The sequence below is a fragment of the Ahaetulla prasina genome, chromosome 3 (assembly GCF_028640845.1).
Source record: "Ahaetulla prasina isolate Xishuangbanna chromosome 3, ASM2864084v1, whole genome shotgun sequence".
Lineage (NCBI taxonomy): Eukaryota > Metazoa > Chordata > Lepidosauria > Squamata > Colubridae > Ahaetulla > Ahaetulla prasina.
This window is the reverse complement of record NC_080541.1, coordinates 212,958,666-212,974,794: the sequence shown is the minus strand read 5'-3', so window position 1 is coordinate 212,974,794 and position 16,129 is coordinate 212,958,666. Positions and strand designations below refer to the sequence as shown.

Genomic DNA, 16,129 nt, shown 5'->3' with positions numbered 1-16,129 from the left:
TGGCTCCTTGCTGCGTGACAGCTGCCCTGCCCGAGCTCCTGGAGGTGCTTGCGGGGTGGCAGTGGAGACCCCAGACTTTTAGTCATGGGGACTTTAACTTGCCATCTGCCGGCTCGTCATCGACAGTAGCTCGGGAGTTCCTGGCCTCCATGACGGCCTTGGACCTGACTCAAGTAGTGGATGGCCCCACTCACATCGGGAGGCACACTGGACCTGATTTTGTCTCTGGTCAGTGGTTGAGAGATCTGGACTTAAAGGAAATAGTCACTGAACCTTTGTCATGGTCAGATCACTCTCTTCTTCGCCTGGACTTTCTGACCGCTACCCAACACCGCAGGGAGGCGGAACCATTACGGTGGTACCGTCCCAGGCGCCTGATGGACCCAGAGAGGTTTCGGACGGAGCTTGGGCCACTTCCTGAGGGTCTGGCTCACGGCACGGCAGAGGAACTAGCTGCAGCCTGGGAGCGGGCTGCGGCTGGGGCTTTAGACCGTGTCGTGCCTTTGCGACCTCTGACCCGGCGCAGATCCCAACCGGCTCCTTGGTTCTCCGAGGAGCTGAGGGGATGAAACGCGGAGAAGGCGCCTAGAGAGTTCCTGGAGGTCCAGCCGTTCAGAGGCTGATCGGACACTAGTTAGATCCTATACCAGGACCTACCTAGTGGCACTGAGGAAGCGGCGTTCCTACACCTCCTCCCTCATTGCGTCGGCAGATAACCGCCCAGCTGCCCTGTTTCGGGTGACCCGCTCCCTCCTTCACCAGGGGGAGCGGGATGACCCGTTGCGGGGGCGTGCTGAGGAGTTTAACGGTTATCTATACGATAAAATCGTTCAGCTTAGGGACGGTCTGGACCAAAATTGTGGCGATTCAGACGGGGTATCTGAGGGCGGTCTTGGTGATGTTGTGTGGGATGAGTTTGACCCTGTGACTCCCGAGGACATGGACAGGTTGCTGGGTAGATTGAATGCCACCACGTGTTTACTGGACCCGTGCCCCTCCTGGCTGGTGCTGGCCACTCAGGAGGTGACACGAGGCTGGCTCCAGGGGATTACGAGTGCTTCCTTGTTGGAGGAGTCTTTCCGGCCGCCTTGAAAGAGGCGGTGGTGAGGCCCTCCTCAAGAAGCCTTCCTGGACCCGGCTGTTTTAGGTAATTATCGTCCGGTCTCCAACCTTGCTGCGGCGAAGGTTGTAGAGAGTATGGTGGCATATCAGTTTCCCCTGCACCTGGAGGAAACTGTCTATCTGGACCCGTTCAGTCCGGCTTCCGACCGGTTACAGCACTGAGACAGCTTTGGTCGCGTTGGTGGATGATCTCTGGAGGGCCAGGGATAGGGGTTATTCCTCTGCCCTGGTCCTATTAGACCTCTCAGCGGCTTTTGATACCATCGACCATGGTATCCTGCTGCGCCGGTTGGAGGGATTGGGAGTGGGAGGCACCGTTTATCGGTGGTTCTCCTCCTATCTCTCCGACCGGTCGCAGACGGTGTTGACGGGGGGGCAGAGGTCGGCCCCCCGGCGCCCCCCCTGGGGGGGGGCGCCGGGGGGGGTTCTCTCCCCCCCTCTGTTTCACATCCATATGAAGCCGCTGGGTGAGATCATCAGTGGCTTCGTGTGAGGTACCAGCTGTACGCTGATGACACCCAGCTGTACTTTTCACACGGGCCACCCCAATGAAGCTATCAAAGTGCTGTCCCGGTGTCTGGAAGCCGTACGGGTCTGGATGGGGAGAAACAGGCTCAAGCTCAATCCCTCCAAGACGGAGTGGCTGTGGATGCCGGCATCCCGGTACAGTCAGCTGAGTCCGCGGCTGACTGTCGGGAGCGAGTCATTGGCCCCGATGGAAGGGGTGCGTAATTTGGGCGTTCTCCTGGATGCTCGGCTGTCTTTTGAAGATCATTTGACGGCCGTCTCCAGGAGAGCTTTCCACCAGGTCCGCCTGGTGCGCCAGTTGCGCCCCTTTCTAGACCGGGATGCCTTGTGCACAGTCACTCACGCCCTTGTGACGTCTCGTCTGGACTACTGCAATGCTCTCTACATGGGGCTCCCTTGAAGGGCATCCGGAGGCTGCAGTTGGTCAGAATGCAGCTGCTGGTGATAGAGGAGCCCTCGTGGCTCCCGAGTGACACCTATCCTGCGCAGGCTGCACTGGCTACCTGTGGCCTTCGGGTGCGCTTCAAGGTGTTGGTGAGCGTCTTTAAAGCGCTCCATGGCATAGGGCGGGTTACTTACGGGACCGCCTGCTGCTACCGAATACCTCTCACCGACCCGTGCGCTCTCACAGAGAGGGACTCCTCAGGGTGCCGTCGGTAGCGACAGTGTCGTCTGGCGACACCCAGGGAAGGGCCTTCTCTGTGGGGGCTCCGCCCTCTGGAACGAGCTCCCCAGGACTTCGTCAACTTCCGGACCTCCGAACCTTTCGCCGCGAGCTCAAAACTTACTTATTTATCTGCGCTGGACTGGGTTAGTTTTTTAAGTTATGGGTTTTTAATGGTGATTTTATAGTTTAGGGTTTTATATCGGTCGTTTGACCGTTTTTAGTTTTAAATTGGCCGGTTAAATATTTCATTTTAAATGTATTTTAAATTTATTGTGTACCTATGTGTTTTAATAAGGCTGTACACCGCCCTGAGTCCTTCGGGAGAAGGGCGGTCTAGAAATCTAATTAATAAATAAATAATAAATAAATAAATAAGAGTTGGTTTATATATGAAGCTTACTAAAAATACATATTAAATGTAACACTCAAAGCTCGTTATTCAATTTTATTTTGTTTCATTTCACTTACTACTTCCATCCAAATAGATGTTGGAGAGTTCATGGATAATTAGTATTGCAAAATCATGTTAATAAATAATACAGCATTTTACATTTTTTTTTTAAAAATCCCTTCTTTTATTATTTTTATAAATAACTCAAGGTGGTGAGCATACCTAACACTTCTTTTTCCTCCTATCTTCCCCACAACAACAACCTTGTGAGGTGAGTTGGGCGGAGACTGCTAAACAATTAAATCTTAACCAAGTAATACAGACCACATGTTCGTATGACTAACAGCGTTAGCTCAAAAGCAAAAATAAAACAATATGAAAGACAATAAAACTTTGCTTTGTTTTTTGACAACACATGCTTGTACATGCATGACAGAAGAGACTGGATCCTGTTGGCACTCTGGAACTATTATTATTAAATTGTGTCATTTTAAAAATTATGCCTATTGCTAGTTCAATTCTCTAACAGACAAGCCTTAATAATCTTTATAACGCCATCACTCTGCTAAACAAATAATTCCCTCAACACTGTCAAACTATTTATTAAATCTGCACTACTATTAATCTTCTCATCGTTCCCATCTCCTTCCACTTATGATTGTATGACTGTAACTTTGGTGCTTGTATCCTTACGATTTATATTGATATTGTTTCCTGATTGCTTATTTCTACCCTATGACTATCATTAAGTGTTGTACTTTAGAATTCTTGATGATCTTTTCTTTTATGTACACTGAGAGCATATGTACCAAGAAAAATTCCTTGTGTGTCCAATCACACTTGGCCAATAAAAAATTCTATTCTATTCTATTCTATTCTATTCTATTCTATTCTATTCTATTCTATTCTATTCTATTCAACAGTAAAATGGACAGTGACTTTTTATGCAATTGTAGAGAAGTGATATAATGGAAACCTCCTTCATATTAACAAATGCTATCACTTCTTTTTATGAATTGAAACACTGTTTTCTGAGAGTTCTCTATTTCTGTATCCTAAAAAAAATATATCTAATTTTTCTTTCAAGTCTTTGCATCTGGAAAGAAAATATGGGATGTCCCCAGAGCACACATCAGCCAGCTCAGCTCAGCAAAAGTACGGTGGGAGCCTCAGTGCCAGTACCAATTGCGCCACCTTCAGGACGGTGTGAGAATTTCAGCTGTTCTACCGCCACGGTTAGAAGGTCATTGGATTTCAACAGGGTATGTATGAATGTTGCCTTAGAATGCAGAGGTGCAGGATAACATGACCACTTATGTCTGTGTAACACATTCAGTGCATTTGATTGTTAAGGTGGGCTTTTGTTAAAATGTGGAAAGTATTTCTTATTAACGGGTATGTATGTGTGTGTATATGAGGTGGGGGTGAACATGTTCCTCTCTTGCAGTAGCGTTTTTTTATGGCACTTTAAAAATCAATATATAGTTGTAGTAATCAGACACTGTAGTAATCAGTGTCTTTAAAGTCCGCCAGTTGAGAAGGTAAGAAAAAAATACATAAAACTGCAAATTGCTTTTTTGACATTGCTTAGGATTCCAAGTTTTTAAAAGTATCAGCTCAGATATATCCGCAGATTTTTGGATTACGATAAAGTTCTAAAGTTCTACAAGTTTTTTTGGACACCTCTTGGATTCATTTCCAGATACCTTTATGTGGACCTTCCTGCCTTAGTGCAGAATTGTTAATGCTTTCTCATGAAAAATAAGACACAGAAGAATTTCCCTGGGTGCACAGCACCAGTTTATAGCACTTCAATGCTATTGATAAGGTAGGGTTCTCCAAATTTGAGTCCTCAAGATACAATGACTTGCAAACGTCTCAGAATGCCCAGTCTGGACTGACATCATCATCTTTATAAAGTAGGAAATCCAGAGCTCGCAGGACCACCCTTCCCATTTTTAAAATGGTCAAATGGAATATATTTATCTCATCTTTCAATCCAGAAGGCCACCTATATTTTCTTAAGCCAACCCTGCAGACTTGGCAGATCAGACTTTTTATAAGAAAAATGGGACAATGCCAGACTTTTGATAGCTCTGGAATTCCCCCAGTGATGAATTTCTAGTTCCAAATAGTGACTTGATTTTGTTCTATAAATTATTCCTTTGTTTTGTTTCTGTCAGGACAGGAGATTTGGAGACTATTGGGTACGTGCCCTCACGAAACAGTACCACAGAGTTGAATAATTTACAAAATGGCTGCCTTGGTAACCGTGGCCATTCACAAAATGCCCATTTACCAGAAGGTGAATGAGCTATCAAGGATATTTTTTCACTTTGCAGTGGACCTTTGTGAGATGAAAAAGTGTTCTTGTAAATAAATATGCTGGCAGAGGCTGATGCCTGCTTTCTGTTAATATTTGAAATTAAAATAACCTTTAAAAAAGAAATCATATGCAACTCTGGGAACCCATCAACCCTGTCATGCTGTTCCTGGAAATGAAGAGATTTTGCTGTTGAACTGTCTAAATTTATCCTTTTAACAATTTTGTCCAGCAGCTTAGCTACTGTACCATCTTTGATATCTTTAGGTATCTTTAGATATCTTTGATATCTAACAGGTTTACTGATACATGCCTGCTTTCGGTAATTAACAAAATAATAGAATTGGAAGGGACCTTGGAGGTCTTCTAGTCCAACTCCCAGCTCAAGCAGGAAATCCTGTACCATTTTAGACAAATGGTTGTCCAGTCTCTTCTTAAAAATCTCCTGTGTTGGCGCACCGACTATTTCTAGAGGTAAGTCATTCTTCTGATTAATTGATCTAACTGTCAGGAAATTTCTCCTTAGTTCTAGGCTGCTTCTCCCCTTAATTAGTTTCCATCCATTGCTTCTTGTCCTGCCTTCAGGTGCTTTGGAAAACAGGTTAAGCCCCTCTTCACTGTGGCAGCCCCTAACAGGAATTTCCTCCCCTTGTTTTCAGGTGTGAAGTACGACCAGGACCTGAATTCCTTACTCGATCATACATGTTCTTTGCCAACCGCCTCTTCAAAGCCTATCAGTTTTACTACCGTGACCCTTCCTGTAGAGACCCCACCTACTCTCTGGTCATCAAAGGGAAAATCAGGCTCCGGCAGGCATCCTGGATCACCCTAGGAGCTACAGAAGCAGATTATCACCTTCATAAAGTTGGCGTTGTCTTCTACAGCCAGACGGCCATGCAGGAAACAGTTGCCCGTCTCAACCAAACAGGAGTTCGCTGCAGTGGATTTTTGCCAGCTGGACGGACTTGGGCTCCTGGTACCCTCTATGAGCTTCTGAGTGCTAAAGGGGAAGAGGATTGCACTCCTGGCCTTGGCTTTGCCATGCATGAGCTTAGCCTGGTACGAGTGGAAAAGTATCACCAGCCCTTGCTTCTCCAGCACAACCAGGGGAGTAGGCAGGTTGAGGAGCTGTATCTTGGAGACATTCACACTGAATGGTCAGAGCGGCTTCAGTATCGGCCTACAGGATATCAGCGCCCACTGCAGAATGCCATGGTAAGACCTATGCTTTCAGGGACCGTCCATTAGTGTATCATTAATGTTAAGTTTGGGCAATGAAGAGGCAGGAGATGATGCAAGTGACAACAGCTCTTTAGTTTATTGTGAATCCCAGCAAAAGCCAACAGGCAAAAACCTCTCTTTATATAGTATTTAGGCTGAGGCATCAACCAATCAGCAACGTGCATTTTCCCGCCCAGTTTTCCCTCCTAAAATTCAAATACATTACACTCAACTTGGCCTTTTATTGTTGGGTCCCACCAAAAGTCCATGGAAAGAATAACAGAATAACGGAAGGGACCTTGGAGGTCTTCTAGTCCAACCCCCTGCTCAAGCAGGAAACTCTAAACCAGGCCTGTCAAACTGGCGGCCCGTGGGCCAGATACGTGACACGCAGACCCTGCCCACCCTGACTCTGCAAATGTAAAAAATGTCACAATACGTCGCGATCTGGCAAGTGACACGATTGAGTTTGACACCCATGCTCTAAACCATTTCAGACAAATGGTTGTCCAATCTCTTCTTAAAAGCCTGCAGTGTTGGAGCACCCACAACTTCTGGAGACAAGTTGTTCCACTGCTTAATTGTTCTGTCAGAAAATTTCTCCTTAGTTCTAGGTTGGCTGTTTCCTTGATTAATTTCCAACCATTACTTCGTGTCCTGCCTTCTGGTGCTTTGGAGAATAGATTGACCCCCCCCTCTTCTTCTAGAATGAGGCTAGGATAGAAGGAGTAGCAAGGAAAATGTAGTACACCATTATTCCTTATGAAAATGTCATTAGTAGAGGAAATAAGCCTGAATGTAATTAACAGCAGGCTTGGAAACCCAACTCTTAATGCAGCTGAAATGTGATTCCTTTTTTTTTTTTGCTTTGTTTTTGCTCAGAAGCTTGGTTTCCTTCCCAGAATGTGTATTTTTATCAAAATCATAACTAATCAATTTAGAAAGATGATTGATCTTTAAGATAAGTTCATTGCACTTCAGCAGAAAAACTCTCTTGAGCATTACCAGATGGGAACAGAAGGGAAGTGTAGGGAAAGAAGGAAGAAAAACGGATTTTCCACCTATTTAATATTGCAACAACTGGGGTGATAGAATAACACAACAACAAACCACCCTCCCAGACACATGTTCAAACTGGCATTAAAGTAGAGTTATCCTGAGCCAAAACCATGGAGGCATGAGTTAAACCAGATGGTAAACAGGAATGCTTTGTAAAATTAATTTAAAACCAGTCTGAGGTGTGGTGAGATGCAGGGACTTCGTTGCAGCCCCTTAGATAATCAGCTAACGGTTCTACATTTCATATTTTCCATCCACGATATCACTGCTTGAAGAGGGTTAAATGCGGTCTATTTAAATCTGAAGAGCTTTGTTTAATTGAAAGTGAGAGATTTTTGACTGCAAGCGAGGCTTTACAAGTTTCATCTGTGCTGAAGTGATATCCTAAGGTCGTGATGGTGAACCTATGGCACGCGTGCCCGAAGTGACACACGAAACCATGTCGCCTGGCATGCGAGGCCTTGCCTCTTTGTCTTCCGGGTTTCTGGTGTGCATGCCCGTGTGACGATCCACTGACCTTCGCGTGCGCAGCAGTGCCAAAAACCAGTGTGCGCATGTGTGCCGGCCAGCTGATTGTCAAGTGCGCATATGTGCCACAACCCGGAAGTTTGCCTTCTCCGGAGTGCAATCCCTTTGCGCGCACGGCAGTGCCGAAAACCAGTGTGTGCATGTGCTCCAACCAGCTGATAGTCAGGCGCGCATGCACGCTAGAACCCGGAAGTTCGGCTTTTCCAGAGCATGGCCCTGACAAACGCGCACGATGTTTCCCCGTGACCTTTTTGGCACTTGGTGTGGAAAAGGTTTACCATCACTGTCCTAAGGTATCCCTAATCTTAGGATAGCAAAACTCCAGCCACGGCTTGAAAATTCTCTCAACCAATGTTTCTTGTTTTGCTTTGTGAACTCTTTCCCAAAAGATCCCAAAAGAGCTTTTGTTTGTGTGGGTTATATTTATCGATATTTACCAGATTAAAAATTAAAATGCACTGTTTTTAAGAATATTTATCGATTGAATCTTGTAAAAAATATAAATATTAAACACTAGATATTAAGATAAAGGAAACATTTTTCATGAAAAAGCCCTGTAATTTTTCAACAAAGAAAAAATAATGAGTATATGATTTTAAATATTTGCAAACATCTTCAATACCTGGCAAATCATTTATATTTTGTGGATCCCCAGAGGATCCTTGAAACCATTCCTTCTGAAGCTGCATGCATAGGCAAGTCAAGGAGAGAACTCGAGGCAGGTTCTGGAGAAGGCCAAAAGCATAGAAAGGAACTGATGAAAAAAAAGAGGCAGATCTGTTCTAAAAGAGAGGATCTATGGTATATACTGTATGCTCTTTTGTTCTAAGTAGAGTTTCCTTTTTTCCTGTTACATATATATACTGTAGTTGAGCAGTAAAGCACATGGTGACTGTACTCTTTGTTTGCTCTGTGTGGTGCTTTATATAAAAAGAATTTCTAACAGGTTTATGCTTCTTGTGCAAAAGATCTCAGCTTCTCTTCCAGGCACCTGTAGTTTTCAGTAGCATTAGACAGCGGCCCTGGGAAACACATACTTTTAGGAAAACTTGCCTAGTCTTAGGTGCTGCAAGACTTTTGTGCAGAACCTTGAACAAAACAAATGCTGAACAAAACAAATACAGGTAGTCCTCGACTTACAAAGGGTCATTTAGTGACTGTTCAAAGTCACAACAGCACTGAAAAAAAGGACTTATGACCATTTTTCACACTTATGACTGTTGCAGTATCCTCATGGTCACAGGATCAAAACTGGGACGCTAGACAACTGGCATGTATTTAAGATGGTTGCAGTGTCCTGGGGTCATGTGACTCCCTTTTGTGACTTTCTGACACACAAAGTCAAAGGGGAAGCAAGATTCACTTAACAGCCGTGTTACTTAAGCACTGCAGTGATTCCCTTCACAGAGAAAGGTCATAAAATTGGGAAAAACTCACTTAACAACTCTCTCAGTTGGCAACATAAATTTGGAACTCAGTTGTGGTAATAAGTCAAGGACAACCTAAATTCCAAGCATACAGATGCATGGGCTGGATTTCCCCTGGTTGCTAAGCTATCTTGTATTTCAAGTAAATGTATTTTAGGATGTTGTATGCACTTGGCCATTTAGGGTTAGGATTATTTACTTGTTTTTATTTATATCCTGCATTTATTATTTTAATAAACTCAAGAGGGTGAACATATCCGATAACCTTTCTCCTATTTCCCCCACCACAGCAACCCTATAAAGTGAGTTGGGAGTGACTGGCCCAAGATCACCCAGCTGGCTTAGTGGTTTAATATAAAGCATGAATCTAGTGATGGTCTTCTCAGTAGCAGGTTATTTCTACCGAGATATAAGAATCTAATGCTCTCATTCTATGTTTTCCTCGAACTTTGTTTAAATGGAGTATTCCTACAACCTGGAGGAAAATCAGTTGCCTTCCACCATACTAGTTGTTAGCAGAAAGTTCTCCAAGACTGTTATTTCTTAGCTAGCTTCCATCCATCCATCTATCCATCCATTCATCCATTTCCACACCAACACAGATAGGCAAACAGACCCAATCCCAAATTGCTTCTGTACAAAATAACTCTTTGATTTTCCCCAAATCTGTGCCTGTTTTAACAAAACAACAACAACAAAAATCCTTTCCTATTTTGGGGGAATTATCTTACATTATTAAGGGATTTCCTACTTTAAAAGAGAACATACATATTTCTGTAACTACTGGGCTATTTAGTTATTACAGACTGTGTAGCATCAATGCTCCTTGGAGTGACAGTTGCAATAAGGTGGTTAAAAATGTTTCAATTACAGCAGACTTCAGTCAACATGTCAAATTGCCCTGGTGCTGAGCTAAGTACAGTCTTACTTAAATCTCCTTCCCATACAAACAAGGCTGGCGTCTCTCAAAAACAACCATATAGAACAGCTCATAGCTTTTATAAACAGATATCATTCACCATAAATCCTTTGGTGCCCACTATGATAATTAGAACAGGAGTTAACTTCTAATGCTGCCCAGAAACCATTTGAGGGACTACATAACATAGTTAGCTATAGTTCCCCAGACCAGCAAGGTTAGAAAAAAACCCCTCCTTGTTGTGAATTAAAACAAACAAATACATTTTTATGAGATGACTTTTAAATCAGCCTTCCCAGCTGGTGTTTGGTAGATGTGTTTCACTACAACAACTATCATTTACTTGGGCTGATTTGGAAATAGGAGAGTTCAGCACACAAAAGGAAACATTTCAATATGCAGGCATCATATTACTTTGCCCATTAAGACAATGGTCTTGAAGCGGTTGGTATTCAGATGTTCTAATTTCTACTGTATTAAGACCCATGTCATTTTTGTTATTTTTATTAGCTTAACAAATTCACGATATCGAAATTCAGCAAATGTCTGTGTGACGAACTTCTTCCCGCAAAGTTCAGCAAACCTTAAGCAATTTAGGGGGGTTTTTTTGGCTTCAGAACAGTCAAGAAATGTTTATTTTGAGGGTAGTCAGAATAAATAGTGCTAAATATTAATACACATTATCTGCTGGAATTAGGGAAGTGAGGAGTGTTTTGGCCTGTCTGGGGAAGTTAGTTCAGTGATGGCTAACCTTTTTCTCATCGTGTGCCAAAAGCGTGCATGTGTGCCGGCACCCATAATGCAATGTGCCCCCCTGCGCATGTGTGCACAACCCCCCATGCTCCACCGTCCCCTCATGCATGCACATGTCACCCCTCCATGCTCCCCCCGCCCCTCACGCATGTGCATGTGACTCTCCGCCCCATGTTTTGGGCCTAGAAGGCCTCTGCAGTCTCCTGGGCCCAAAAACAGGCCTGGGGGGATGCGCCACACCCCCCACTCATTGTTTTGTGCCTAGCAGGCTTCCCTGAAGCCTTCTGGGCCCAAAAAGGGCCATGGGACGTGTGCCCTGCCTCCCGTGCCCTCACCAATCCCCACACATATGTGCACGACTCCCCCTGCACATGTGTGTGTGTCTCACACATGTGCCCTGCCCCCCGTGCATCCTGAAAATCAGCTGGCTGGCCAAGGTGCGTGTGCACAGAGGAGCTGAGCTGGGCGATGGCTCGCGTACTCGCAGAGAGGGCTCTGTGTGCCAGCTGTGGCACACTTGCCATAGGTTCGCCATCACGGCTATAGTTCAAACCAAGCTCCGTTAATATTTCATACTTTAGGGTTTCTTTAGTGTTCAACTGTGTTAAACAAAATCTCCCAGCATTCTTCAACACTGATCATTGTGGAAAAGGCTGTTGCAAATTACAATTTAGACCAGGGGTGCCTGCAGATGTGATCAAAGCTCTCTCTGTGCATCACATGAAAAACACAAACAGCATTTCAATTGCATATCACCCATTCGTCCACAGTTAAAATGCCCTCTGTTGCTTCAGATTTGTCTTTAAAACAGGAGCTCATCGTTGCTACTGAAACATGTTCTCTCCATGATAGGAAACATTAACAATGCAATTAAAATGTTGCTGTCATTTCCTTCCACAGCACCACATTCATCCCTGCCCTGCCTGTGGGATTATATACAGAGCTGACGAACATAACCCGCCAGTATTACCAGCCAGACCGGAGCTTCCTATGCTGTTGAGTGGCCACTGGGTCAGCTCTCGCTGTGAAGTCCGCCCAGCTGTGCTTTTTCTTACCAGGTACTTCATCTTCCATGCCAAAAACCGCAGCTGGGAAGGCTACTATCACCACTACTCTGACCCTCTCTGCAAGCAACCAACTTTCACTGTCTATGCCTTGGGTCATTACAACGAAGGAGCCCCCTCCCGCATTGTGAGGGGAGGCACCGAGCTGATCTTTAAAGTGACCCATGCTTGGGTGACCCCTATGGATCAGGTCACTGTGTCCATGCTGAACTCCTCCGATTTTGGGAGCTGTGGAGAAGCTGGATCTTGGCAAATTGGGCAGGAGCTAGATGTGACCCACACCAATGGGTGCGCAGCCCTTGGTATTAAACTCCCCCACTCCGAGTATGAACTTTTTCGCCTCGAACGAGATGGAAAAGACCGGAGCCTGCTCTTTATTGGTGAGAGACCAACTGATGGGTCAAGTCCTAACACTCTCAGTAAGCGGCCCACGTCTTATCAGTCTCCTCTTCTCCAGTGTGGTGGGCCCTCAGGAACTTTCGCAAGACATAGTATGCCACACAATCCAGAAAGATTAAGTGCCCAAGTTAACCATGGAGCACCAAAGACTCCCTTATCTCTGTTGGTGTTTCTAGCTGCATTGCTGGTCAACTGGGATTAAAAGCTTGCTCGTGGGAGCAGCGGAAAATGCAGATAACCTTAGCCTTCTGGCTTTGTACTGGCTTATACCAAAAAATAAGCACATTCAAGAGGTGGTTTTTTTTTTAACAGGTTGCAAAAAATGTATGTTTCTTTGACAGCTATGTTTTCCGCTGCCATGCTTGCTTACCTACAGACATGTAAATTGGTTTTGATTTTTGAAGTGGAAAATCATTCCGTTTTCATCATGTGACTCAACACACACAATTGCCTGTTTCAGAAGCAGTATTTCTCAATTTCAGAAATTTTAAGATGCATAGACTTCAATTCTCACAACTGAATTAAGCTGGGTGGAGAATTCTGGGAGTTGAAATCTATGCATCTTCAAGTCCCTAAATTGAGAAACACTATTCTGTAGGGCCCAAATAGATAAGAAAGTTTTTTTTAAAAATTTTCCTTCGAAGACATCCCATTGTTTAAACGTCTCTTGTGTATTGAAGAAGTATTACTTTTACTGATTTTTCTTCCTGACATTGCTTCGTCTTGATTTTATCGACACGCAGCCACCACTTTTTACACTGCAAAAAGTTGTCACTGTTGAAATAATAAAGGATGAGAGAAATTGAATTCTAAGTGCCATATGAAAGAACTGTGTGACGTAATGAACATCTAAATTAAGAGCGTTAGTGAGGAGGCGGTTTGTCAGGGCGGATGGTCCATCTCAGCAAGGGGAAAACACCTTTCTTGGTAGACCAAATATGTAAGGATGATGATGTCCCATAATTGTTCTGTTGACCAATTGTAAGCAGCTTTAAATTATCTTTGGAATAAAAATTGTATGGCTTCAATCCTCAGGGAGAATAAGCTAAATGTCAAGGTTCCAGAAAAACCTCTTCTGCATAAAAAAAAACTCAGAAGCCATTGTTTTCCAGAGTTCTTTACTAGCATGAGGAAACTGGCACACGATGAGTAAAATTCCAAAACTGAATTTCCGGATTCTTTTCCCCAGTTATACAAACCCCAAGAGTCCCACCCCCCTGACCCCTTTGATGGTCACATGGTCCCACGTTCTCCCAGTTCATTCGAATATCTTCTTGCCACTCTTCCTGCAGATGTGAACACCATCCGACCTTGACCGCTTGAAGAATGTTACCATACCCCTCAGCCCCCCTTCCTCCCTTCAGGGGAAAAATGTGGCAGCGTCTGGAACCCTAAAGTCTAATATGGTTTCCAGGCCTGACACTAAAAAGAAAAAAAACGTAGAACTGCCAGCAAGGTCACAATTTGTGGATGCCAACTTATTTATCTAAAAGGTTCTGTATTGTGCTGAGCATGTTGCTAACAGTAAGGCTAAGTGTGGTGTTTATGGAAGGGGAAATGAAACCCTCATGTCTAATTCTGTCAACAATGACACATGTGCATAGTATCTGCAGAGGTTGAAAAAAAGCAGGATGGTGGTCACGATCAAAGCCCTGTCCATTTCCCATGAGTGTCAGCACTGCTGGCACATACAGGTAGTCCTTGACTTACAACAGTTCACTTAGTGACCAATCAAAGTTATAAGAAGATAGGAAAAAGTGACTCGTAACCAGTTTTCACCCTTATGATCATTGCAGCATTCCCCATGGGCATGTGATCAAAATTCAGATGCTTGGCAACTGACTCATATTTATGATGATTGTAGGGTCCCAGGCAGAGGTGGGTTTCAACAGGTTCTGGCCAGTTCTGGAGAACCAGTAGCAGAAATTGTGAGTAGTTCTGAGAACCGGTAAATACCACCTCTGACTGGCCCTGCCCCCATCTATTCTCTGCCTCCTGAATCCCAGCTGATCGGGAGGAAATGGGGATTTTGCAGTAACCTTCCCCTGGAGTGGGGGGGGTGGGAATGGAGATTTTACAGTATCCTTCCCCTGCCACACCCACCAAGCCACACTCACCAAGCCGTGTGCCCACCAAGCCACACCCACAGAACCGGTAGGAAAAATTTTTGAAACCCACCACTGGTCATGTGATCATCTTTTGTACGCTTCTGATAACCAGTCAATGGCAATGCCTGATTCACTTAACAACCATGTTACTAACTTAGCAACTGCAGTGAATCACTTAACGGCAGCAAGGAAGGTTGTAAAATGGGGCAAAATTTGCTTTACAAATGTCTCGTTTAATAACAGAAAATTTGGGCCGAATTGTGGTCGTAAGATGGGGATTACTTGTACTCCTCCTCAGGGTTTGGGCTTCATTGGAAACCATCAGATCCTGTGCTACAAACAGCACCTTAAAAGCACAATTACTAGTGGGGCAAGTGGAACTTTCCTCAAGCATTTGGGTTGCATAAAGGATTTGGTCCCATGTACTGCAGCAATAATAATTTTTAAGAATAGGGATTTATTTTGGCAAACAGAAAAGAGAATTTTCCGGAGGCTTTGTCTCCAACTTCCTCAAACTGGTAGATTTCAGACAGGATGACTACAGTGGCCATAATTCCCAGTCAACATGGCATAAAATGAGAGGCACTGGATTCTCACACTTTGGTGAGGCTGTTTGGTGTCTTCTAGTGATTTCCCCTATCCATCCTAAAAAAAATTTTTGGGCTCATTTTAGCTTTCTCGGTTATCAACATCGTCTTGAGTTCTGTCAAAAAAGACAACAACGGTTGTTCTACTGCTCAAAAATTTCTTCAGACCTGTGGAAATCCAGTCTGAGTTAGCAGCTACTTCATTTTAAGCAATTAATATTTTCATTTTTTGCAATAAGAATAGGCAGGCAACCCAAAGTTTAGGAAAGAACAAGTGATCCTATACAACCTAAATTAACTCAGGATAATGCATATTGGGATCATACAATAAAAAGCTGCTGTAATTTTGTTTTTTAGCTCTGTATATTAATAAGCTTTTTTTGATACGTCTTTTGCAAAACTGATATATTTTTAATGAAAACTATGCAACGATTGCAAATGATACAGTGTACTAAGAGGATTATGATTAATAAGTAAAAATGTTAAATGAGATTTTATAGAAACATCAGAGCCAAATTCATTTGCCACAGACAAAATGTAATGCTTTTCTTAATGCATAATTGTTACAATAAAGTGTATTTCAGCAGGTTTAAAAAAAAACAAATTCAAAGGAAAGTATTTAGATGTTCTGTACATAAAAATAATTGTTCATCTTCTTAAAAATGAGTCTTTTGTTCCCGGAACTGCCCGTTCTTTCCTTTTACTGATCAGCAACAAGACAGAGTATTAAATCTTTGCAATTTCTGACACTTACTGTTTGAGACTCTTAATTTTGTATGGGCCATTAAAGGTAAAGGTTCCCCTCGCACATATGTGCTAGTCATTCCCAACTCTAGGGGGTGGCGCTCATCTCCGTTTCAAAGCTGAAGAGCCAGCACTGTCCGAAGACGTCTCCATGGTCATGTGACCATCATGACTCAATGCCAAATGCTCACGGAATGCTGTTACCTTCCCACCAAAGTTGGCCCCTATTTTCCTACTTGCATTTTTTACATGCTTTCGAACTGCTAGGTTGGCAAAAGCTGGGACAAGT

The 16,129-nt window shown here is 43.8% G+C and overlaps 1 protein-coding gene across 2 annotated transcripts in view; it reads left to right on the top strand.

Moving 5' to 3' along the window:
- Positions 1-15,845, top strand: part of APCDD1L (APC down-regulated 1 like) — a 68,636-nt gene extending 52,791 nt beyond the window's left edge. For both annotated transcript variants that reach the window (XM_058177721.1, XM_058177719.1), the window contains 3 exons: positions 3,796-3,970; positions 5,691-6,246; positions 11,839-15,845. In XM_058177721.1, coding sequence (XP_058033704.1) covers positions 3,796-3,970; positions 5,691-6,246; positions 11,839-12,603 — 1,496 coding nt within the window. In that variant the 3' untranslated portion in view covers positions 12,604-15,845. The remainder of the gene's footprint in view (positions 1-3,795; positions 3,971-5,690; positions 6,247-11,838) is intronic.
- Positions 15,846-16,129: the final 284 nt, after the last annotated feature.